The 23,274-nt window shown below is 40.7% G+C and overlaps 1 protein-coding gene across 7 annotated transcripts in view; it reads left to right on the top strand.

Moving 5' to 3' along the window:
* Positions 1-23,274, top strand: part of LOC128733592 (acetyl-CoA carboxylase) — a 41,655-nt gene that overhangs the window by 9,786 nt on the left and 8,595 nt on the right. For 2 of the 7 annotated variants that reach the window (XM_053827293.1, XM_053827292.1), the window contains exons 1-4: positions 7,390-7,485; positions 7,675-7,883; positions 8,033-8,450; positions 22,841-22,958. In XM_053827293.1, the coding sequence (XP_053683268.1) occupies positions 7,727-7,883; positions 8,033-8,450; positions 22,841-22,958 (693 nt within the window). In that variant the 5' untranslated portion in view covers positions 7,390-7,485; positions 7,675-7,726. Of the gene's footprint in view, positions 1-3,882; positions 4,216-7,389; positions 7,486-7,674; positions 7,884-8,032; positions 8,451-16,234; positions 16,880-22,840; positions 22,959-23,274 lie in introns of those variants that run through there. The other 5 variants (XM_053827294.1, XM_053827295.1, XM_053827296.1 and 2 more) reach the window with 5 other exon arrangements.

Below are 23,274 nucleotides of genomic sequence, written 5' to 3'. Positions count from 1 at the left end.
TGAGTTTGACAGAAGAAATATACTTTACCTTGCTTTTAAGGTACCTTGGGTGCGATCACTTTTCGACTCGATTTTGATTCATTTGACATTACCGTCTCAGCCGAGCAAAATATGACAAAGTTATGTATGGGACATTTCTAGAACTATTTTGTTGAATAAAATTTGGCAGTATATTTTGTAGTTTCGGTGCTACGATGCTAGTACCAGCGAACCACATGCCCTAGCGGATGTTGTGGGTTCGAATCCGGTTATAATCTCAGATTATAGCTTGGTTCGACCCATGCACCTTCCAGCATTGGACAAACGGTAGGAGTGAAAACGACTATGTACTTGTTAAGCGTAGCTACCAATACCCCCCTCCTCACCTTTCCGCTCTTTCCCCTCCTTCACCAAAAATTTTCATTTCTTTCCCCTACCGTCTCTTCATCAATTGTAGAACCACTGTTTCAAAAAATATTTACCAGACAAACTCGCTGGTGACTGCTCCCTTCGTCTTCAGCTTCCGCTTCATTATCGTCAAATACGGACGGACCTAGGGACAATTTGGTGAACTCAACTTTTTTGCAACGAACTGAATTCCATTATCGTACCGTTGTAAATAGCACGTTCTTGTAATGGCAACTGGCTATTTAAACCTGCCCAAAATGTAACTGACCATCATGGGATTTAGTAGAGGGTAAAATTCATTTGTTGAAGTACTCACTTTTGTATATTTCCCAATTCCTAATTCTATTCGTCACAAACACTCGTGTTTTTTTTGCCTCAGGAACAGATCCCTTGCCAAATCATTAGTTATTTTTCGCGAACAAATTTAAATCTGCTACGAAGCTTGCCACGAACAGAAGCTTGTAGAATTTGACCTTCGGGATTTGGATGAAATCGGCTTTCTAATCTTCTAGTCTTGACTTCTCGAATGAGCTTCAATCCGCAGTTGACATGGGTTCCACTTCAACACTTAGTTTGCACTTTGAGGGCAGTCTTGAGATTTTTTTTAATACTTTTTGATAATTCGTGTCTCTGTACTTTTAGGGTAATCGAATTGATATAGATGGATTTTGCAATGCAGGTGACTGTGAACAATTACATTTTTTCTTTTCTCACCCTCCATGATGAATGTCTTGGATCCATGTTAGTTTAAACTATGAAAAACTACAAGGTATACAGCCCTGAGGGTTGTACGAAAGGGTGACGCAGGACTATATCAGATCATTAGATCAAAGACTAATGTAAACTGCATTTCTGGCATATGTATTTTTATAAGAATCTGTTCGTGCCATTGTTTAAATGAATGTTTAAAAGAGAAGAGCTAAATATTCAGATTCCATTCTACTTTGAATGCAATGGTGCCTTTTAAAATACGTGGACGGAAGTTCATAAGTACAACGCCTGCCACCATTGAGACAGACATTTCTTTTAGTAATGAATGACCAACCCACAGATTATTGTATGAAATATGATTATGCGTAGCTTCACATTTTTCAATAATCTTACTTTAACTCACTTGTGGCCTTCAAAAGGGCCATTGGTTACAAATAACATTAAAACCATAGCACGCGCATCGCAAATATGACGTGCCATTCGAATGTCGTTCTCTTTTGACATGAATGGCAACAGGCACGTAAGTTAGCGGTGTCGATTTACTGTCTCTTACTCCGAGAAGGTTTTACTAGTTTACTTTCACAGCTTACCGCTTGTTACATAGCAGAAAATATGGCCCAAACGCAAAATTTTCTGTTTTATTTGTATGAAAGTCCTTATCCTGCTACCTCAGGGGTGAGGGTTCTCAAACCATCATAAAATAAATTCATCCCAATAAAAAACCCCACATGCCAAATTTGGTTCCATTTGCTTGATTAATTCTCGAGTTATGTGGAAATTTCTATTTCATTTCTATGGGAGCCCCCCTGTTAAAAGACGGATGGGTCTCAGTACACCATAGAAAAAAATCCTGCTTTCTAAAACCCCCACATGCCGAATTTGGTTCCATTTCCTTGATTAATTGTCAAGTTTTGAGGAAATGTATGTTTTATTTGTATAGAAGCCCTCCCTCTTACGCCCTCCATAAAATTGCTTTCTTACCCCCTCTATAAAATTACTGGTCATTTTATCTATCCAACGACGCATAAATTGTTCAGTTTCGTTCAGTAGTTTAGTAGTTATAACCATTTGAAATCTTTCATTCAAACGTTACACTTCTATTTTCGTTTTCACAAAGTGCTACCCCGTCCCAGTATAGTAAACAAAGACGTAGTCCTACGTCAAAAACATATATCTAGTATAACTATTTACAAACAACAAAACTATGTCAAAAGTTTGCATGATCTGGTCATGACCTGGTCTACGGAACATGCAATCTAACTTACTGTATGTGTTCCTTCAAAATCATCAATGAACTTGCCTTATACTATGGGCATACCACGTCTATGCCGAGCAGCGGCTTTGCGCTGTGTTTCTACCATGTCTTCTATATTTCGTGGAGATTTACTGTTTCCGTTGACGTTGCTCCAGATACTTGGCGCTCGCGTTCCTCATATTTTTAGGACCAACCGGGGGAACTTGACCTTTCTTATCTCCATTCTGGCTCATCTTATAAGTAGTGTAATTCTGAGGTAATTCAGTGCAGATGCTATCCTTACTTCTTCCTTCTAGCAGCATAGAACCGGGGTGGTCTTTGCCGTATCAAGAATGTCTCAGTCTCTTCACTGTACTAAGTCCTGGGCTACTCGTCGCCAATTCGTTAAGCGTCTCGACACACGCAAGTCATCTTCAATCTGCTCGAGTCATCAAGCACGTTGGGCCTCTCTATTCCTGGTGCCGGTGGGGTTCTTGGAGAGAATAGATTGCATTGTGCACAATCGTCCGGCATCCTTGCCATGTGGCCGGTCCACCGTAGTCTCAAAATTTTCGCTAGGTGCAGGTTAAGAAACTCCAAGTAGTACTTGCAACTCGTGGTTCATACGTCTACGTCACTCTCCGGTAGCCGTTTGTACTCTGCCAAAAACAGTCCGCAACACCTTTCGTCCAAATATGGCAAGTTAATGTCTGAAATCCCTAGAGGACTACCGGTTTGATTAGTGTTTTGTACATCGTCAGCTTATATAGGCGAACTCATTAACCACTTCGAGTTTATCGCCATCAATAGTTGCTGTCCATGGGAGGCGAAGGTTATTTTCCTGGGCGCCTCTTCCTGCCACATATTTGGTTTTTTAAGCATTGCAGGCAACTTATCTTTTTACTAGAGTTGACAAATAACTAGCACTTTTTTGGATTCCTGCCGAGATTTAAAGTACCTACCTAGTTAGTGTATTGTTTGACAGCGAGATTTTTCAAAAGCGCTCAGTGTAAACACCGAGCAGCAACGTTAAGCCGTTCCACGCTAATTTTCCAGTTGAACCGACCGTTTGTTGATACTCCTTGTGTTGAGATTCTGGCAACTTTTTGTTGGCCCATAGTTGCTTTAGTGTTTCATCTTTCAACTGTATTTATATACACAATTCTTCTTAATACAGTCAATTAAAAGGTTATACCAAATTTAAACAGAAATTTGTAACGATTTTTACTCTGAAAGTCTACCGTGATAATTTTTTTTATTAATTACTAATTAGCAAATTAATATAGTGATATTGGCCAAATTCGAGCGCGTCAGATTGATTGATTATGTGTTCATTGGAACTAAGCAACTTACTCGTGCTCCCAGTTTACAGCTCTAGTTAACGATTAGAACATTTATTTATTTAGTCTTTACATACCCTACACTATCATGGGACGAAAGTCCAACCATCCTGCTGTTCTATATACACCAAAGTTCCTGTGGTGTGTCTTTCACGTGAAATGGGAACTTGTTCGATTTTAGTTAGTCGTTACCTAGGCGTGCGCAGTGGCGGTTGTCTTTTGTATACTTTAATTGCTTACATTTAGTATACGGTGCTATTTAAAGCTCAAGTCATTTAGTGGCTTCGGGCAAAATCGATTTTTTCTGGTGAATTGACTCGACTGCAACTGGCCTAGAAGATACCACAAACCGATACATCATTGTTTCCAGTCCTGTGCTGTGGTGTCTGAGGTCAAGGATCAAAAAACTTTAACCACCAGTGAAAAAGTCCAGTGCTAGTACTTGTGCGTTGGTAGGGTTAATGCAAGTGTGGTTCGAGAATGATGACTAATTCATGAGTTTTTTGTCGGTGCTGCTTAGACGGTTGATCAAACTTTGTACAGGTATGAATTGTTAAAAAACTCTTACCAACCAAAATATTGAATGTTTTTCAAATTGGATTTTCTTCAGTTGGGGATTAAACTTTGAATGAGTTGTAGAATTAAATATTCCGCCAATAAAATTGGCGTAACGAACAGCCAAGTACTACCAGTTGTACTTGGTAACAAATTCAACTGTCTGTGACAACAGCCAAGCACGCGTGATACATTTTTTCGAGTATGGCTGATATGTGTGGAAGAACCATTTCGATTATTGTATTATCACCGGTCGAAGGCATCGTCCGTTTTTTTGGCTATTGCAGGTGACCACGCGAATATGCGTGTATGATGCTATCAAAGCAGTGAAATACCCTTACTATTACTGGCCGCGCTGCTATCAGTCACTGTTCAGCTGATCAGTAGAAGATGGTTAGGTCAAAGCACATGCTGCAGTGACGAGAGATTATTTCGTATTTTGCAAGCCAAACTTGCATTCTTCCTTAATTGTTTGTTACCTAACTGGTAGGATAGGATAGTTTTACTACCTGGAAAACTGCAAATCCACAACGATTTTCCCTGTCTTTCCGAATAATAACAGAAGGTCGCGTTTTTCACTTTCCAACCTAAGTCTATTTTTATTGTCATTTCTATGAAATATAAAAATGAAAAGCAACAATCAGTTTCGTAACTCAAAAATGTCAAGGGATTAAGTTAGGACATCACGATTTAAAGAATTCGGGGTCTTTTATTTTCTCAGCAAACTTGAAGCAAAGTTTTACGCTCAGAAATCTCAAGGAATAGTGGAGCGACTTCCTTCAACGCTCCACATCCGTAAAGGTCAACCAGGAGAGTGAGCATTCTGCAGTTATGTGCGAATTTGCAAATTACAGGACTTCATGTTAGGCATTTCGCAGAACACCCTATTCGCAAGTGCAATTCGTCGTTTGACTGTGAGCCGTAAGGTCAAGTCAAATCATCATCACAGGTCACGAGCATACCTAGGTATTTGAATTCCTCAACTACTTCAAATCGTTCCCCATCCAGCTCAATTTCTTCGGCATCAACTCCATCAGTTACTAGTGTTGACGGTGCGTATCAATCTCGCTGCTTCCAGTTTAAATGACCTAAAAGCAACTTGCAACTTGGTCAGCAGTCAAACCCAAGGTCCTGCTAGGCAGTCATGTTTTCGAAGTCAACATCAAAGCATTTGCGCGAATGAAACAGCATGACACAACTATACATTCTGTGCGTTTCCCTCTGCATATAGCCGGTATGCTGGCAGATTGGTATTATTTTCGAATTTTGGCTAGATTTTGACAAATAACACCCGTACTGGCAGTAGATGTTGGCTACTGTTAAACACACAGAGTACGGATAGGGTTGCCAGTCCCTTGGTCAAACCCGATTATATCGACGTTTGCTTCCAAAGTAATATTGAATAACAAGTATTAGTGGGCATCCTTTTGCTTTAATTCATCCAACGTCACCAAGGCAACATGTTTGTTTTGGCCCCATACTGTGTCATTCAAATCATCTTAAACAGTTTCACCAGAAAATTATATTCATATATATTGTCTGTCACAGCTCATTTCGCTTCATTGAATCGTATGCCGCTTTGAAATGAGATTGCAGAGATAGCATAATGAGATTGCAAGTTGTCTATGACTATGGGCTCCCTTGAAGGCTTTGCTTGCCAATTCGATCCATTTGCAAGATAGTTTCTATTGTTGAGTCGTTGCTCGTTCCCAGCAGCCTTCCCGCCCTTCAGCTCAGTAAGCTTTCTAAACCTTCTTCTGTCTTGTCGATTCCACAGTTTGACCTTCACTTACAATTCGTAAAAGAAACCAAATGAAGCTTATTCTTTACTAGTCCATTGAAAAGTGAAAGTCAATTTTCACTCGGTTTGTTTACATTTTGAACGTGGTTGCATTTCAATCGTTGGTCCTGATCGTGAATTGCTGAATAAGATTCGCTGGGCGTGAACCAATGTTGTAATTTAAGCAAATACTACTTTGAGTTTGTTTTGGCAGTGCGATTTCCTTCAAGATATTGTGTCGCGATATTATGCAACACGGGCTTTGACAACTCAAGCGATATAAATAAGAGAGTTAAACTTCTTTCACCCTTAGTTATGACAGACTCGTTTGATATCGTAGTATCTTGTGTTTGTCTTGTATATTGCATCATCTTTACTCTAATTTTTATTAGTTTAGTATCTTAATGTCATGGCAAAGGAGGATTATCTTGTTTATCTCTAGTATCTTTTATAAGTTTAGACTGATTATTATCTTTGTTAAATCTATCAAAGTAAACAAAACCTCCTTTATGCACATCTATCCTTTTAAGATTTTACATCATTATCCGTACTAATCCTAAACATCATTTTCTAATCTCCAAAAGGAATTATCGTATCGATTTTGTTACGTCGCTAGTCGTATCTTATGTTTCGTAGAGTCCCTGATTTTTGTTAATATATGAGTTAATATTGAGTTAATATATGAAACTTTCATATCCTCACCTGATTTGGTGTGAATCAGAGCATTTAACAATAATTCACATTTCGACCTACTTTCCTTGAATAGCCGAATATTATTATCAAAAAGGAAAATTAGGTAACATCACCATCTATGCTTCGGCTGACATATGCGTGACGCTCTTGAGTCCTTGTGCATATGTCTAATCCGCCAGACGTCTTCGAACTGATAACTTTGTAATCAATGTCCATACTTTGACCGGCTCGTGCCTGATTGACCCCTCGGCAACCTTGATTTGTCCGGGATGGCTCGACTTTTCTGCCTTGCTATATAGGTATATAAACAAACTGTGATTATTCAACAGCTCGTCTCATCTTCTTCCTTGCGATTGATAATGTTTTCTATTCTCTGCTACCGTCACGGCACGGCTTACACTTTTTACCGTCAACCTAGCGGCGACTGTTAAACCTTATAATCGATGAGAGTTTTTTGTTGTTCGTCAAGCTAGGATTAGCTTTTTTTACTAGGAGCATCACTCCTCTCACCAACAGCTGACATTCAGGGAATTGCAAGATTGTCGGGAACATCGTTTACCGATAATACCTTTTATATGTTGATGTTGATAACGACTACCGATCGGTTGTGTGTTTACGGCGGATTTTGTAAGTCGCTCGAGCCTGTAAATAAGGTTGAATTAAAATTATTCAGTGAACTGAACTCATTTCAAGTTGAACCATTGGCTGAGTCGTGTCGTCGACGTGAATCCGAGTTGTTCAATAAACAATATCCATTCTAGTGAATTGAAACTAAATACTGTAAAGTAAGTTTTTCAATCAATTGAACTTGGTGAACTACATTTTTTAATCATCACATTCGTTTGTACACGTTTTAGTTTCTAGTTTTTTCTCTTGATGGGCTGTAAAAAAAGAAATGTAATATGAAAGTGAACCTAATTTAAAACCGTAAGCATCGATGGCTAATTCTGTAACTTTCTTCTCGTTCCCAATAGGATAATCTGCACACTTGTGATGTTGTAAAAGCGTATTTATTAATCGGTCTAAATGATTAGCTTGATGCTTACCGGTATAGTGTTGTTTGCCTTCATTTTCCTGCAAAAGTGGTGGTCCAGTCAACGCAGTAGTACTTCGGACGACAGTCCAGTGGAAGTATCACAGCCATGCGATAACGAACATGTTAGTTACAGTAACGTTAACAATAGTACGTAGTAACCACTTGACTTGTCCAATTTTTTTTCGTCAGTTTACACTATTAGCCGTTGTTTATGGTTTGCCTTGATTGATTTATCGCGTTAAGTTGGATTCGTTAAAACAATTATACTAAACGTTGCTTTCGATTTCCTTCTATAGGTGATTCGCCCGGCGAAAACTGCGACCCGGAACCGGCCGTAGTCAGTTCACACGTTATCACCAACGGAAACGTGATAACTGAGATAGCGATCGATGCCGTCGCGCAACAGATAAAACGTGTTTCGTTTTCCAATGCTAATCACATTTTTGAAGATAAAGAGTCTTATCCCAGTGAGAAAGGTCATAGTTCAAATAAAAACGAATCTAGTGTGGACTCTGTGAACGAAGATACAATTATTAGTGAAAACGGAATGGATTCCGGTACCGGAGGTGCTTCCACGGGCGATAGGCCTAGCTTCATCGTCGGTGAGGATGAACAACAGGAAGCAAAGGATGAATTTCCGCAAACTATGGAAAACGGCATGCCGCATCACGTCGGGTATGATGTGAACCTGCACGAGAAACGACGTCGGTTGAGGTGAGTTGACTGGAAAGATTGTTTTTTTTGCTTACCTTAGGGGTAATATGATTAAGAATTGTTCAGTCTTATGCGTAACAAAAAATCTTCGGTATAACAATTACTGTTCGTATCTGTTAGCTACCCTTACCGTTCCCAATCGTTGGTTAAGAGTTGGTTCTTTTTTTGTGCTCGCTAAAATCATCAGCATGACGTAAATTATGGCAGCTAGATGTGTAAGCAAAAAATCGACAAACTGACTGACGGGTTAGCTTTCGATAAAAAGTTCAGGTCGTTTTACGTTCAACGATATTTGATGAAATTCTCAGCAATGTTAAACGAGTCTATGTCCTTTTTCGATGCGCGTATAGTTTTTCAGCAATTCCTTAAACTTATATTTCGAAACAACGAAAATTCACGCGCTTAGAATGCTCCCATTTGAGTTAGAGTGGTTTTGTGTTTTGTGTGTTTTGACCTTTTTTTAAATTCATAACTTGAATTACTGAACCGATTTCAATGATTTTGGTAATAAATAAAATGACTAAATGAGTTATTGTATCAAAAATTCAGAAATGTTTATACATTTGACGCTTTATTTTTGATTTACAATTTTTAAAGAAATGAATCTAAAATTCAATGAGAATACACGGTTTTTTGTTTTTACCTGAAAGGAAACGCATATTTTTGGAAAGCAAAAGGATATTTCCTTTAAGGGAACAGTTATTTAAGGTATTCGTCGATTCTGCCAATTTTAAAAACAGTTTTTTTGTTTGAAACAAAAATTCTGTCCATGAAAATATATTTGAAGTGTTCAGATTCGCAAGAAGAATGCAGTATTTACAATTTTACGAACAAAACTCCGCTTTTGGGCCCAAAAACTGCTTCCAAAATTGGGCTCTCCGACGAAAAGTTGATGACTGCTAATTTCCCGTTAAAGTAAAAAAGTGCGGCGTATACCTCTTAGGATTATGATCTATGCAACTTTTCTAAAGGCCGCATTACGGTCGGATAAGTTACTTTCAATTTTTAGTGTAGCTTGGTGCTTTGCAAGCTTTTCCCCTCACTTTCATTTTCCAACAATCCGTGTATCAGAACAGAAGACTGGCCACCGATTATATTTTTTTGTGCGATGAAAGGATATTTCAGAGGTATCTCGCCTCTCGAGACAGAAAATTTTCAATTATAGTCATCCACAGACACCGTCAAATAAAATATTTGAACATGACAAATTAATTTGAGGATTTACCATAAATCCGCTCCTCTTCTTTTTGTTCTCCATCGTAATAAAAAATCAGAAAACTGATTCTTGCATAACCATAAAACCATGTGTTGAGTTTAGAAGCAAGGTCAAAGTTATGCTGACTAGATGCACGAAGCGCAATTTAACCCTATAACTTTCCATCTCAAAAAATGTGTGTAGAGGAAAAAAAGTAGTCTGGATCCATGTGATAGATCTCACCAATAGCCTGTAAATCCATCAAGGACATTCAAATAAAGCTCTTTTTGATCAGAAAATACATTGATTTTTTTAGTAACCGGAATGAAGTACCGAGCACCGGTACCAAAGAGTCTTTAAGAAAAAGGTAATAAAACTTGTTTTTAATTAGCATTTCATTAAGAAGCATTAGGACATAGCTACAAACCGGTAAATTAAGTGTAGTCTTGATCTTCGATAATGTGAATAATAATAATAATAGTCTCAATAGATTGTCTGACTAAAGGGTGTCCCACATCAAATTGTGTTCGTTTACTTCGCGTGATCAAATCATTACAAAATAACCGGAAAAGTCTTTTCTAAAAAATAAAGGGTGTCCACGGTAAAATTGATTTGCAAAATTCGAGTTCTTGTCCGATTGCCACCAAATTTTCAGGGTATCAAATGAAACAAACCTAGTTTTAGCGTCTTTATTTTATTTTATTTCGTCTCCGTATGCCCGTATTTTGGCCTTAGTGCAGCATTTCTCGATTGGGCGCAGCTACGGTGTGTTTGGGAGTTAAGCTCTTTCGGCACGAAATCGACTTTATTTGCCTTATACCACTCCAGTACGTCCCTTGCATAAAAGTCAAATCCGGCCAGAAGATCGTAGGACAGTTGTGAGACTTCAGAAGAGGAAGAAGTCGCTTTTGGAGACACTCTTTCAAATACACCTGTCCATTCATGGTATCTGTGGTCACGAAAGGTGTACTCCGTTTTCTACATGAATATATTGCTTGCCAAATCAAGAATTTCTTGGCAAACTTCGACATCTTCTGCTTCTCTGGAGCATGAAACTTATCATTTGCAGTGAAATACTGGTTCCCCGCAATCTAGTTAAAGTCCGCTTTCACGTAGGTCTTCTCGTCCATAACGCGGTAGTATGGTTTCGTCAGTTTTTGATCGTATAACTTTCGGACACAGATTTTCGCGACCGTATTCTGTTGAGGTCTTCGTAGCCCAGCAACGCGGGTGTAATCCTTAACAGTATACGCACAGCTTTTTTCTCCGCATCATGGCTTACGATCGACTGTCAGACGTTCTTCAAACCGTTTTATGACATGAGAAACCGTAGAATGCGGGATTTACCGTTGACAGAATATGATAGATTATTATTTTTGATGTACTTTTGCAGATTTTTTTTTGCGAACTATCTGTTCTTCCTAATCGCCGACATTGCGATTTCACTTGCCCTATCTGCTCTTTAGTGTACCCTGGACAAAGATACTTTTTTCAGCCTCGGAACTTACGGGAACAAGCTGTGTCTGTTCTTGCGCTCCGTCTGAGCACAGGGGGTTAGCAAGATATATTTATAACATTTCAAAAAATCTTATGTGCAAATGAGAGATTCTTGTCAGGTCTGCTCCTTTCCGCTAAGTAAATGTAAACTTAAACGCATCTGTTTTCCATGTAATGGTTGCTGGTTGGCAACACTGTTAGGAAAAAACTTTATTATCAGCGGTATATATGCTTTCACAATAACACAAAGTGTTTTTACATAGCTAAGAGAGTCAGTGCTTCAAGAAAATGTAATTTTACTATTGATTATTTATGAAAAATCGCTGGTTTCTTTCTTTAATTCGCTATAACTCTGGATCGTCAAAGAACACCTCGTAGTTTTGAGCGAATCTTATGTAAAAAAATCTGAGGAATACGATGAAACTGGAATTTTTGAAATAAAATTGTACTCATTTAAATTTTACTCAGTTTTTAAATTTAAAATTTGAAAATATTTGGCAGCACTGTCGTTAAAAACTAATATTTTTTTTCGGATTTCTTGGACAATTTCCTTTGGAAACATGATAAAATAGTCTTACTAAACCTAGTATTTCCAGAGTTACAAGCAAAAGAGGATATAGAGGAAATAAGAGGATTTGACGAAAACGTGTCTTTTCGTCAAAAATGAAAGTACTCCCATTAATCGAGGGAACTTCCAATTGGTACCAAACTAAGGATTTTTTCTTGCTGACCTAAGACGAACAATCTGACAAAATTTGGTTCAAATCCGAGAAGGTCGATTACATGGCACTCGGACACTTGACGTGGAACCCTTATATATTTTTGTGGGTTGACATTGCATTATCAGTGACAGCGGTGGGACGAAACATATCGAATTTTCAGGACATTCAAAACCGTACCGTTTATAATTCTCAAAACAATTTTATGTGAGAAACCGTGCACCTCCATTGTTTCCTATCGGTGACCGCGCTTGCTCCTGTGTGGATCCCAGGGGCGTGAAATTGTAAAAATTTTACAGACTAAACATCCATGGATGGCGACAGTTTGAAACTGGTCTACATATCGAAAATAACAACTAATAAGAGTTAAATTATAGGTGAAAGGCTGTGTTTAACTGTTTTCTGCTTAGCTTAAGTTGTTTTAAAATAAATCAACCAGTAAGTAGAAACCAGAAACAAACGTGCCAAAACCAATGAGTGGGACATGGGCAATGTAAGTAGTTTGATAGCCACATCAACCCTCTGGTAGTTCCAAGCAATACACTAACGACACTAACGGCAGGGAGTTGCTGGCGTACCTATATGGAAGGGTCATTGACGCACAACCGTTTCTATCCGTTTTAGCACCATTACCCTTCCCTTTCCTTCCCGCGGAGCAGTTTGAAGGGCTACAGGCATTCCTCGTCAAACCATTCGTTACGTCGATTCGGTGCCACACGGCCTAGGACGTTCTCCGCTACGCTGTAAATGGCTGTTTTCACGGCATTCCAACAGTCCTCAAGAGGGGCTTCATCCCGCTCACCCTCTTTCGGCAGCGCGGTTTCGAGAGATAACGCGTAGTTTTCGGCGACCTCCGGTTGCTTCAGTCGCGCTAGATTATACCGTGGCGGGCGCCGGTATCGTATGTTCATATTTATCACAAGAGATTCACAACAGATAGTTTTTGACGTATCCTTACCATCACTAGGTAGTGATCCGAATTAATGTTAGCGCCCGGATAGGTTCTGACGTCGATAATGTCTGAAAAGTGCCGACCATCTATCAGAACGTGGTTGATTTGCGATTCTGTCTGGTTGGGTGATCTCCAGGTGTACCGATGTTAGAGGTTATGCTGGAAGAAGGTACTACGTATGGCCATGTTCTTGGAGACGGCGAAGTCGACAAGTCTTAGGCCGTTTTCGTTCGTTTGCGGGTGAGCGCTGAACCGTCCAACCACCGGTTTGAATTCCTCCTCCTGACCAACCTGAGCATTACAGACCCCGATGAAAATTTTGACATCATGTCTTGGGCAGCTGTCGTATTCACGCTCCAACTCCTAATCGTTCCGATTAGAGCTATCATTATTACTTACGGAGTCCATTACTTTGATTTTTTTTAGTGGTTCAGGCTTGCAAAGCCCGCAACCAACCCCTCAGTATCGCCGGAGGGCCAACGTAGCTCGAAGGAGCTCTCCTCCCCTGTCAGCATACGATCTTGGTTTTCATCGGGGTTGGTTACCCGATCTCCACCAAGGTTACTCGTATCCCGGCTGGTACCACGAGGAGGTAGGGGTAGGAGTTGGTGGGTAAGAGGCTGTGGACCATTATGGGGTCTATTTTATGCCCAGTGCACAAGGCACCGATGGTACGCATTACCTAGCCGTTTACCAGCCAAGAGTGTCATGCATGCGTGACTTTATTAAAATCGTATGATTTAAATTTTCTGTATAAAAAAGAAGAATACAGCAAAAACAAGCAATCTTCTCTCTTCTCTCTCAGCTTACCATGCCGGAATAGTTATGAAGTTGACTCTTCCAATGTTTATTTGTTTCCAATACAACATACAACTAATTGTAATGACGGATACTACTTTGCTTACGTCAGAACCTATTTGCTTACCTGCCGCTGTTTACCATCCGTGCTATAGAAGTTGATGACGGAGTGCAATATCTTGAACGCGATGAGCAGACAATTTAGTTTGTGCTGTATTTGTGCTTATCTAAACTTAATGAATTCTAATTGTTTGTTTAACTGGTCTAACTGAGTATCATATCTTATAAATCTTTTGAATTTTAATTTATTAGGACATTTGTTAAACATCATTATCGAGTTCTTCCTGATAATTTATTTCGAGTAACTCTGTCGGACATAATGAAGTATCGTACGTGGATGACTTTTTAATGTTCATCCTACAGACCGCACATTACGTTCGTACCGTATGGGCTTCTACTTTAAAAGCCACTTTGATCGTTTTCGACTCTCCGAAGCAGTAAATATTGTAACTCGAAGATCGGTGCTTGCATGGTACAAAGCTACGCAAAAACACAAAACAAACGAACAGGTTTCTCCTAAGGTATGACTCCAATATGGGAACTGGGCTTACCGAGCGAAGAGTAGGCACAGGTATGAACTGACGCGGCTGTGTCGAAGCCATGTACGCTGGTCACAGTTGGCAGTAGTAGTTGGGACGTGGAGGATTACGGAAGTGCGGTTTTTGGTGGTACGATCAGCCAAAGAAAATCGCGACTATTCGAGCCAATAGTTGTAACAATCAGTAGACTTTCAAGTTGTGGTGATATGTTTAGAAGTTGTGATGAAATGTTTCTGTTGAAACTTGGCATTTCGCATGCAAAACGTGTCAGAGCACACTTCTGTTCCGTTGATTGAATTCATAATTGAGTAATAGTGCTTTGAATCAGTGTTGATATGTTTAAATTGCGAAATTTGACCAATAATTCGACTAAGGTGGTGTTATTCAACTGCGCTCTATCTCGCTGCCAGCACCGACTCGATCATTCGTTGTGGAGAAAAATCTGCTCACTGTGCACACTGCGTTACATAAGTTGCTTTTACTTTGGTTCGCTACTTTGCAAGACTTTATCTGTAACAGCTAGCTTTTGGAGTTTTGAGTTGTGCTTGTAATTTTCACGAAACTGTAGCTTTCTTCTCGTTATCGAGTGAAAGTGCCATTATTTTTGATAAACCTGAGAAACCTGTTGTTGTGTGTTAATTGTATCGGTCGTCCAAAAAGTTCAAGTTTGTTTTTATTTTGGAATATATTTTTTGTTACAATAATACTCCACGATAAGTCACATTGAATAAATCAATCTGTTGTTGGAATATTCTGACTTTGATCATCAAGTATTTCAAGAACGAGATCAATGAAAACTTCCTAGTGACTGACTAGTTCAGCCGAAAATATAACAACAAACAGGTATAGAGTTACTATACGTTCAGACATTCGTCGAACCGTAAACAAATATCTGCCGACAGTCATTCAAGCGGACAGGTTCAACCAGTTTTGCAGGTTATTTTGACGATTATATAATTTTCATTATATTATCGTATTGTGGAACGAACACCTTACGTTGAGATCTCATGTTTACAACACGGTTTTGTGTCTCCGTTTAGCAATCATGACCTAGTATTGTAGATATATTCTATTTCATTACTTTGATTAGTATTGAAAACAACTTCAAAAAGAAAAAAATAGTTTTTTAAATGTTATGCTGTAAGCTTGTCAGCGTTGAACTTCTATAATTCGAATTCACATTATTTGAACTGTCTGAAATTTACTTTATCTTTCAACTTTTTTTCTTCCTAATATTATTTTACAACGTCAATCTTTTGAGCAGTAAAGCCGCTACAACCAAATGATGTCAGCGCGCAATTGGATTTGCATGATTTTCGTTTCGCATGAAGCGTCTTCAATTACAAATTGCAAATCATGCACTTCCATTTTTGCTTATCGTCGCTTGGCCAATCATATCCATTCCATACGGTATTGACCAACCGGTATTTACTGCATGACTCTGCCAATGTTTACCAACCACTAGGTCCAACACAACAGACAACTAATTATGATGACGGAGCTTTTTCGCTGACGTCATAACCACGTCTTCTTCCTTTACGCGGTTTGCCTACGAACACTATGGTATGCAATAAAAGTCATTCATTAATTGCGACTCTCATTGGCGCCCGGGGCTTTGGTATGATCAATGGCCGAAGCGCGGCGGGGGTGAAATACGGGAAAGACCTTCAAACCATCCGATGGAGTCAACGGAGAAAGATCAACACAACTCGTGCACACGCACACTGACGGGGATGGCGGCACGATAGCTACACGCGTGTCCGCATGGTGGCGTACCATGTGCTTTAACCCGTTTGTTGTGTTTGTTCGATTGTTCAAGAGAAAAAAAGCCTGCCCCAAACCCCAAGTTGCGCCGCTCAATGGCCAATAAAGCCAGCTGTGGCCCGTGCTCTCAACTCACTGACTCTCGCTCAGTCTGACGGCCGATGGCCACAGCTGCACATACAGGATTTCTCAATGCGACTCGGATATCACGATTCAATGATAGTTTAGTAGTTGTTCAGGCCGGAGTGGCCGAAGAGGTGCTTGGAGCTTTTTGATATCGTGATTTTAATCAAATATTCAGTGATGTGTTTCGTTTTCAAGATAGTAGTTAACCGACACTGATTCATCCGATACTTATGAGGTGAAAATTGGCAAACGAAATAATTGAGTGCTAAGCAAACAAAAGATAAAATATAGCTGGTGAAAACGACTAGAAGGGTATTCACATGCGTACCCCCTCAACGAATGCGAAATAGTCGCAACCATACGGCTGGCTAGGAGTGTAGTGAATTTGTGGCCCACGAAAAAATAGTGATAGTGTTATTACTGGTGACACTGCTGCTGTTCGCCTGTGTCCTTGCGCTAACAGTGTTCAGAAGCATGCTAAAAAGGCGTCCGAGTAAAAGATTCGTTTTAGCCGAAACTGGAGAAGAAAATTGCTGGGACACTACTATGGACAGTGATGGCAATGTGAAGGTGACCACCATGCCACCACCGCCGCCGGTGATCAATCTGGAAACGGCAGTGCCTAGCGGAAGCACCAGTGCTAGCAGCAGTGTCAGTGAGGATTGTCCGCTGCCCGACATTACCAATGGCAGCGAAAACCGAAGTGCTAGTGGCAGCAGTGGTGCACTCAAGGTGCCTACTCTAGCAAATGTAAAGCTGACGGAAAGCGGACGACTAAAGTAAGCATCTTAGGGTAATTGATGGGTTTTGTTGCACCAATACTGGAAATTTGTCTTTGCTTTGAATTATTAAAAGATATATCGTAGTACACGTTTTGTGAATGTACACTGGCAGGGTTCGTTTGAAAAGCTAGACTAAGTTTAGTTTCAAGTATTTGATTTTACTTGTGTTGTAAAAATCAGAATAGTAATTCTTTTCAGTTTAAATAACAACTACAACTACGTTCCAGAAGGCTCTATATTGTATTTTTAACTTGTATTTCGATGATTCTGTAACTTCACGAATAAGCTTTCCAACTTTATAAGCGTGATGCGTTAGTTTCGCATTTTAATTTTAAATGATATCACTCGGCATTTCAGAGTTTTGAATAATATTAGAATCCGTGTTTGCATTGGAAATCAAAACTCGACCAAGTCGAGTTTTTTTATTTTAAAAATAAATCTGACGCTTCTTGCTGACAGTTTCGTAAAGCGTTTCAAGCTATCTATTTACATTTTGAGGGACCATGCTTGTATCAGAAGCAAACTGGTTTACGAACAGCATGTTACCAGATGGGTTATTATATGCGGAATTTTGTTTGTCGATATGTTTGATATTTTTTTATTATTATTTTCTAACATTTACTGCATTCATAGTTGTACATTTTATTAACTTAATGTTGGTTCAATTTTTTACTATGTGGATTTTTTTAAGCTGAATTATATAAGCCTGGTGCTTTTTGAGTTAAAAAGCCACTGTGACGGTCTTAATGCTTGTGTTTTGTAACAGATCCCGATTGATTCTTTTGCAATATACGAAGAAAAAAAACCCAGTTTGTTTCAAACAATATGATAATTGTTTCAAATCCAACTACATTTTGCAAAAAAAAAACAAGAAAATATGGTTGTTTCAAAACAAGATTGCATTTGAATAAAAAAATATCAGTTTGAATTAAAAGAAGATTTTCAATTAGAATTCAACATTGATATAATACTTTTCTTTCACTTTCTATCACCGTAAACCCGGTGTGACTCTTGCCGTATAAAGAATTCTTCTTTACTGGGTTACCTACCCGTCGCCAATTCGTTGGGCGTCTCGACATACGCAAGTCAGTTTTAACCTGGTCGAGCCATCTAGCACGTTGCGTTGGGCCCCTCTATTCCTGGTACCTGTATGGTTCTTGAAGTGAACAGATTTCATTGCTCGGTCGTTCGGTATTCTTGCGACGTGGTCGGCTCACCGTAGTCTCCCATCTTTCGCCAGGTGTACGATGGGAATCTCTCCAAATAGTGCCTGCAGTTCGTGATTCATGCACCTGCGCTACTTTCCGCTTTCCGTTTGTACTTCGCCAAAAAAGTCCGCAAAACATTTCGTTCAAATAAGGCAAGTGAATACAGAGTTCCCACGCATCATTTATTCGTTGACTTCAAAGCCGCATATGATACCATCGACCGGAAAGAGCTATGGAAAATCATGGACGAGAACAGCTTCCCCAGGAAGCTCATCAAACTGATTAAATCTACGATGGATGGTACACAGTGCTGTGTTCGGATTTCGGGTGGATTGTCAAGTTCATTCGAATTACACAGAGGGCTTCGTCAAGGTGATGGTCTTTCATGCCTGCTGTTCAACATAGCGCTACAAGGTGTTATGAACCGAGCGGATATTAACACGCGGGGCACGATATTCAACAAATCTAGTCAATTCGTCTGCTTTGCCGATGACAAGGATATTATCGGCAGAACATCTGTGGCGGTGGCTGAACAGTACACCAGACTAAAGCGCGAAGTAGAAAAGATTGGGTTAAAGGTAAATACGTCTAAAACAAAGTACATGCTGGCCAGCGGAACCGAGGCCGAACGACACCGCTTGGGCAGTAGTATATTGATCGACGGCGATGAGTTTGTGCTAGTCGATGAATTTGTCTACCTTGGCTCACTGGTAACAGCGGACAATGATACCAGCCGTGAGATTCGGGGGCGTATTATCAGCGGAAGTCGTGCTTACTATGGGCTCCACAAGCAATTGCGGTCGAGCAGACTAAGTCCCCGTACAAAGTGCACCCTGTACAAGACGCTTATTAGACCGGTTGTTCTCTACGGGCATGAAACATGGACAATGCTCGAGGAGGACCTGCGAGTGCTCGGAGTTTTCGAACGACGAGTGCTAAGAACGATCTTCGGCGACGTACAGGAAAACGGAGTATGGAGGCGGAGGATGAACCATGAACTCACACAGCTCTATGGCGAACCCAGTATCCAGAAGGTGGCTAAAGCTGGACGGATACGATGGGCAGGGCATGTTGCAGGAATGCCGGACAACTACCCTGCAAAGATGGTGTTCGCCTCAAATCCGGTAGGAACAAGACGACCAGGAGCGCAGCGAGCAAGATGGTTTGACCAGGTGGAGCGAGATCTGGCGGAGAGTACTCGGTGTCCGACGAATTGGAGAGCGATAGCCCTCCACCGAGTTACTTGGAGAAACTTTGTTCAACAGGCTTTGTCTTAGGACGGCAAGCCACCTAAGTAAGTAAGTAAGAATGGAGAGTTGGAGCCACATCCTCGTCTGTCGACTCACTACGAGTCGGCATGTTGAGGATAGACGAGGAACAGGACTGAACTACTGCTAGCGCATCATTCAGTTTCTGTTTCTCTCCTATTCTCATCCCGCCCCCTTCGTTTCTGTGTTTTCCTGCAGAGAGAGGCTGCTCGGTAAGAAATGGTCCACTGAATCAGTGACCGGCTTAATGTAGCAAGGGCAAATTACTGGGGAGGGCGCCCTGGTACTCCACAGGTTCCGTTGCGGCTGAGTATTTATAGAACCCCATCCACCATTCATTCCTCGGCACGGGTCGCGTCACTACTTGGATTAGGGGTTTTTGACCATTCAGGTCTTTACGTAATAGCCATTAAAACCATCCTCCTTTTAGAGGCTTTGGACCCTCTGCTTTGGTTCTCAGTTACTTCAGGTTCGTTCGAACATGCCTCTACAGAGATCCGTCATTTGCAGGCGAAGTTAAGCTTTTGCTTATATTTCAATGTTCAAATTCTCAAACATCACGAAATACAGTAAAATTTTGCTTGCTTAATTACTGAGATCTCCACTACCGACGGTTACGCTCTACGGTTTTCACTTCTCATCAGGACAGGTTCTTGTCAACAGAATGGATGCCGCCATGAGCCTCTAGATTTGCCACATCTTCGTTGTCCTCGCGCGTTCTAGCCGATTGCAGATCTTGTCCGCTCCTTTCCTCGTAATTCGAGTTTCGGTATATAGAGCGATCTGGTTTGAGCATCAGATGTAAAGGTACCTCTGCAAACCTGTAAAGGTACCTCTGACCTTCTTGATATTGATAGGTTCCCACCTGCTAAACCCTGTGAAGTTGGTAGGATTTTTAGTGTTTACTACTATAGACTTAGTCTTTGCTTTATTGATGGTGAGACCTTCTGCCTGGGAGCACTCGCAGAGGTCTTGTAGCTTGCTCTGCATGTTGATTCGGTGTTGGACGAGCATAAAAATGTTGTCGGCTAGGTCGAGGCCGTTTAGCTGCTCTATCGATCTCTGATATTTGACACTCAAAAGAGTTGTTCATAATGTTCAGTCCATCGCTTTAACTGTTCTGTATGGTTAGTAAGTAGTTCACCAGCTCTGGCCTTTAGCGGCATCTTTGTATTTATCCTGACACCACTAAGGCGAGTAATATAGTACAACAAACGGATGTCACCATTGGCGGTGGCCGTTTTTTTCTTCATCGGCTAGGGAGTTAGTCTAGGTTCTCTTCTCCTGCCTACAAGCTCGTTTTACAGTCCTCTCCAGTTCGATGTATCGATGACGGGCAGCTGTCTTAGCCGCTCTGGTTCGCACTTGCTCAATGCCAGCTTTCGCTTCTCTTCGTTCGTTTATTACCTGCACGGTTATCGAGTCTGCTTTGACAAGCGAGTGGTCGTGGGTTAGAATCTTAGTAGAATCAAGCCATTCCTTGTCAAGTGACTTTAGCATGGGTTCATTCTCAGGCCCCTCATTTACCCTTCCTTCATGCTGTATGCTATATTTACCCTTTGAAGCCTCTTGACAGTGCAAATGTCCCTCCTATAGTTAAGTGTACTGGTCAGAGGTACGAATGAGTCCTCGCCAGGGACGGCTATAATATGGGATAGTACTGGCAGCGAGACATAAGTGGGTAAAGCATATCAAGTTTTGAAGGAAGGGTAAACCCCAATATACACAAGCACGCATAAAATTTAATAAGCATATCGCTCATTCAATAGCGATTATAGCAAAAAGAAATGCAGTGCAGGTCATACACCCGAGCGATATCACAATAGATCAACTATACTGGTCGCAGTGATGAGTCTACACATGAAAAAAAAGACTTGCTCGGACGATGTCTTGTATTCGCCAGCGGACCTTGCGGAGCTTCATGCGGCTAGCTGTTCTTGTAAGTTGAGCCGGCTCACCTTGCTGGGCAAGGGTCAGTATATTCCATATTCCAATTCGTGTTCACGTTTTCATGCTAAAGGTCGTTACCAGTAATCCAGATCGATCTCTTTTCATGTTCTGTAACTTGCAAAGCTTTTGGTTACAGTAGGTTGCTTACCTGAGGTCCCTATCCCGTTGATGGGAATATCATCTTAGAGTAGGCGGAAGCCTCTGTTCCCCATAGCCTGTCTGTGGACGACCACCAAGGTTGCGTACCCCAGCCGGCACACATTATCTGGAAACAACTTTCCACAATTTTCTCGCCCTTTTGTGGAAATCTCAAAAGAAAACTTTTTTTCTAATTCGTTAATTCCTAATCTTTTAGTCACAATAATGCCACGAATGCGTTTTTTCGTTCCTGAGTTGTAGCTAACAAAAATCAATTTCTGAACATTACCTGTTCCATGAATTCATATCGCATTAACGAAACACCTTAGTACCAGCATTTTTAAATAAAAATGTAAGCAAATTTTCTCAGCCTTCAAGGAAAATTTGTTATCTCAAAAAGTATAGCAAAATTTTCCTGGATGGTGGAATGTAAGTTGAACCATTCACGGTTGCAAAGTTGACTAGAACAGGGTAAATTGGAGAGTGGCTGACCGTGACCGGTTTTATCGGGCACTATTATTGCTCTGCAACCTCCGCAACCTCTCGCCATCTGCCCTACAAAGTAGCACAACTTTGCTTTATTATTGTTTAAGGTTCATTAAATGATGAGCCATTTTTCTACGGATGACAGCGCACCGCTCTATTAAAAATGTTTTTCTCCACTAGACCGTACAACCGAGTCGTCTCCGGCGTTTTTAATCGCTAACAAAATAGCAACAGTCCGTGTACAACACATCGCACCCAGCCAGCAGACAGGTGTCCTGCTCTAAACGCATTTCGGTACAATCGGTTTTAATTGCGTGCCTCCTCCATTAATCGGAAAATGGTTTCATGTGTGGTGAGTGTTTACCTTCGTGCAAAAAAAACGAAGTAAAGGCTTATATGTCTCGTACCACAACCGATACTTCACGCAATCCAAGAAGCATTTCGGCTGGACAGTGCAATGAAAACATTCGGACCAGCAGCATCAATAAGCGAGTTGTTCGAAGACGGGTAAAGCGGTGCGCGTTCGTGTTGCATCGGTATAGTGGCCGATATTTTCTGAAGAAGGTTGATACAATGTACATACCTTAATTAGTTGGTTCAAGTGCACGCAAAAAGTAGAGTAAATGCATGATTCGTTTAAAAATGAAGGATAAATTTGATAGAGGGTGTAAAACGGGATCCAAAGTTCTAGATGCGCTACTTTGTCGTAGTGTCCCACGACAAAACGCGGTGCTCGAAGAGATCTGTGATATATCCGTGGTCAGAAAAAGCCTTACCATTTCCGATGCTGAAACACAAACAAGGTGGATTGAGACATCATTGCAGCGCATTCTTTTTGTCAAGGTGTTTTCTGTTTTGCAATGCAATACTTATTCCATTTTTCGTGTTTTTTTTTTGTTTCTTTGCAGGCCTAGTATGTCCCATGGCACCGGCCTCGGATTAGACAGAGGTCACGAGCGAGATTTCGTATTGTCCACTACCGAAGAGTTCGTGAAAAGATTCGACGGAACGCGCGCAATCACCAAGGTAGGTGGCAAGCCGACTAAGCTGTTCTATGATTATTTAGTTGCAAACTGAATGAAACGATCAATACCTGATAGTTATCGCGTGTTTCGCAAATTGTATTGTGTAATGATCGCACCACCGCAGCACCGTTGATAATGTCCATTCCATATCTGTCGATAGCAGCGCCGGTGTCCTGCGCACGCTGCGCTGCTAGCGTTTCCAAGGCGCATGCCGTGAACGTTTTGAAATGTTAATTTAATATTTAATCACATTCGCGAAGAGTAGGCAAATAATTTACGGTGAGCACGTTGCTTGTAAGATCACGAACCGACATAAA

This window comes from Sabethes cyaneus, chromosome 2 (assembly GCF_943734655.1).
Source record: "Sabethes cyaneus chromosome 2, idSabCyanKW18_F2, whole genome shotgun sequence".
NCBI lineage: Eukaryota > Metazoa > Arthropoda > Insecta > Diptera > Culicidae > Sabethes > Sabethes cyaneus.
The sequence above is the reverse complement of the archived record's forward strand: the minus strand, read 5'-3'. Positions and strand labels throughout refer to the sequence as shown.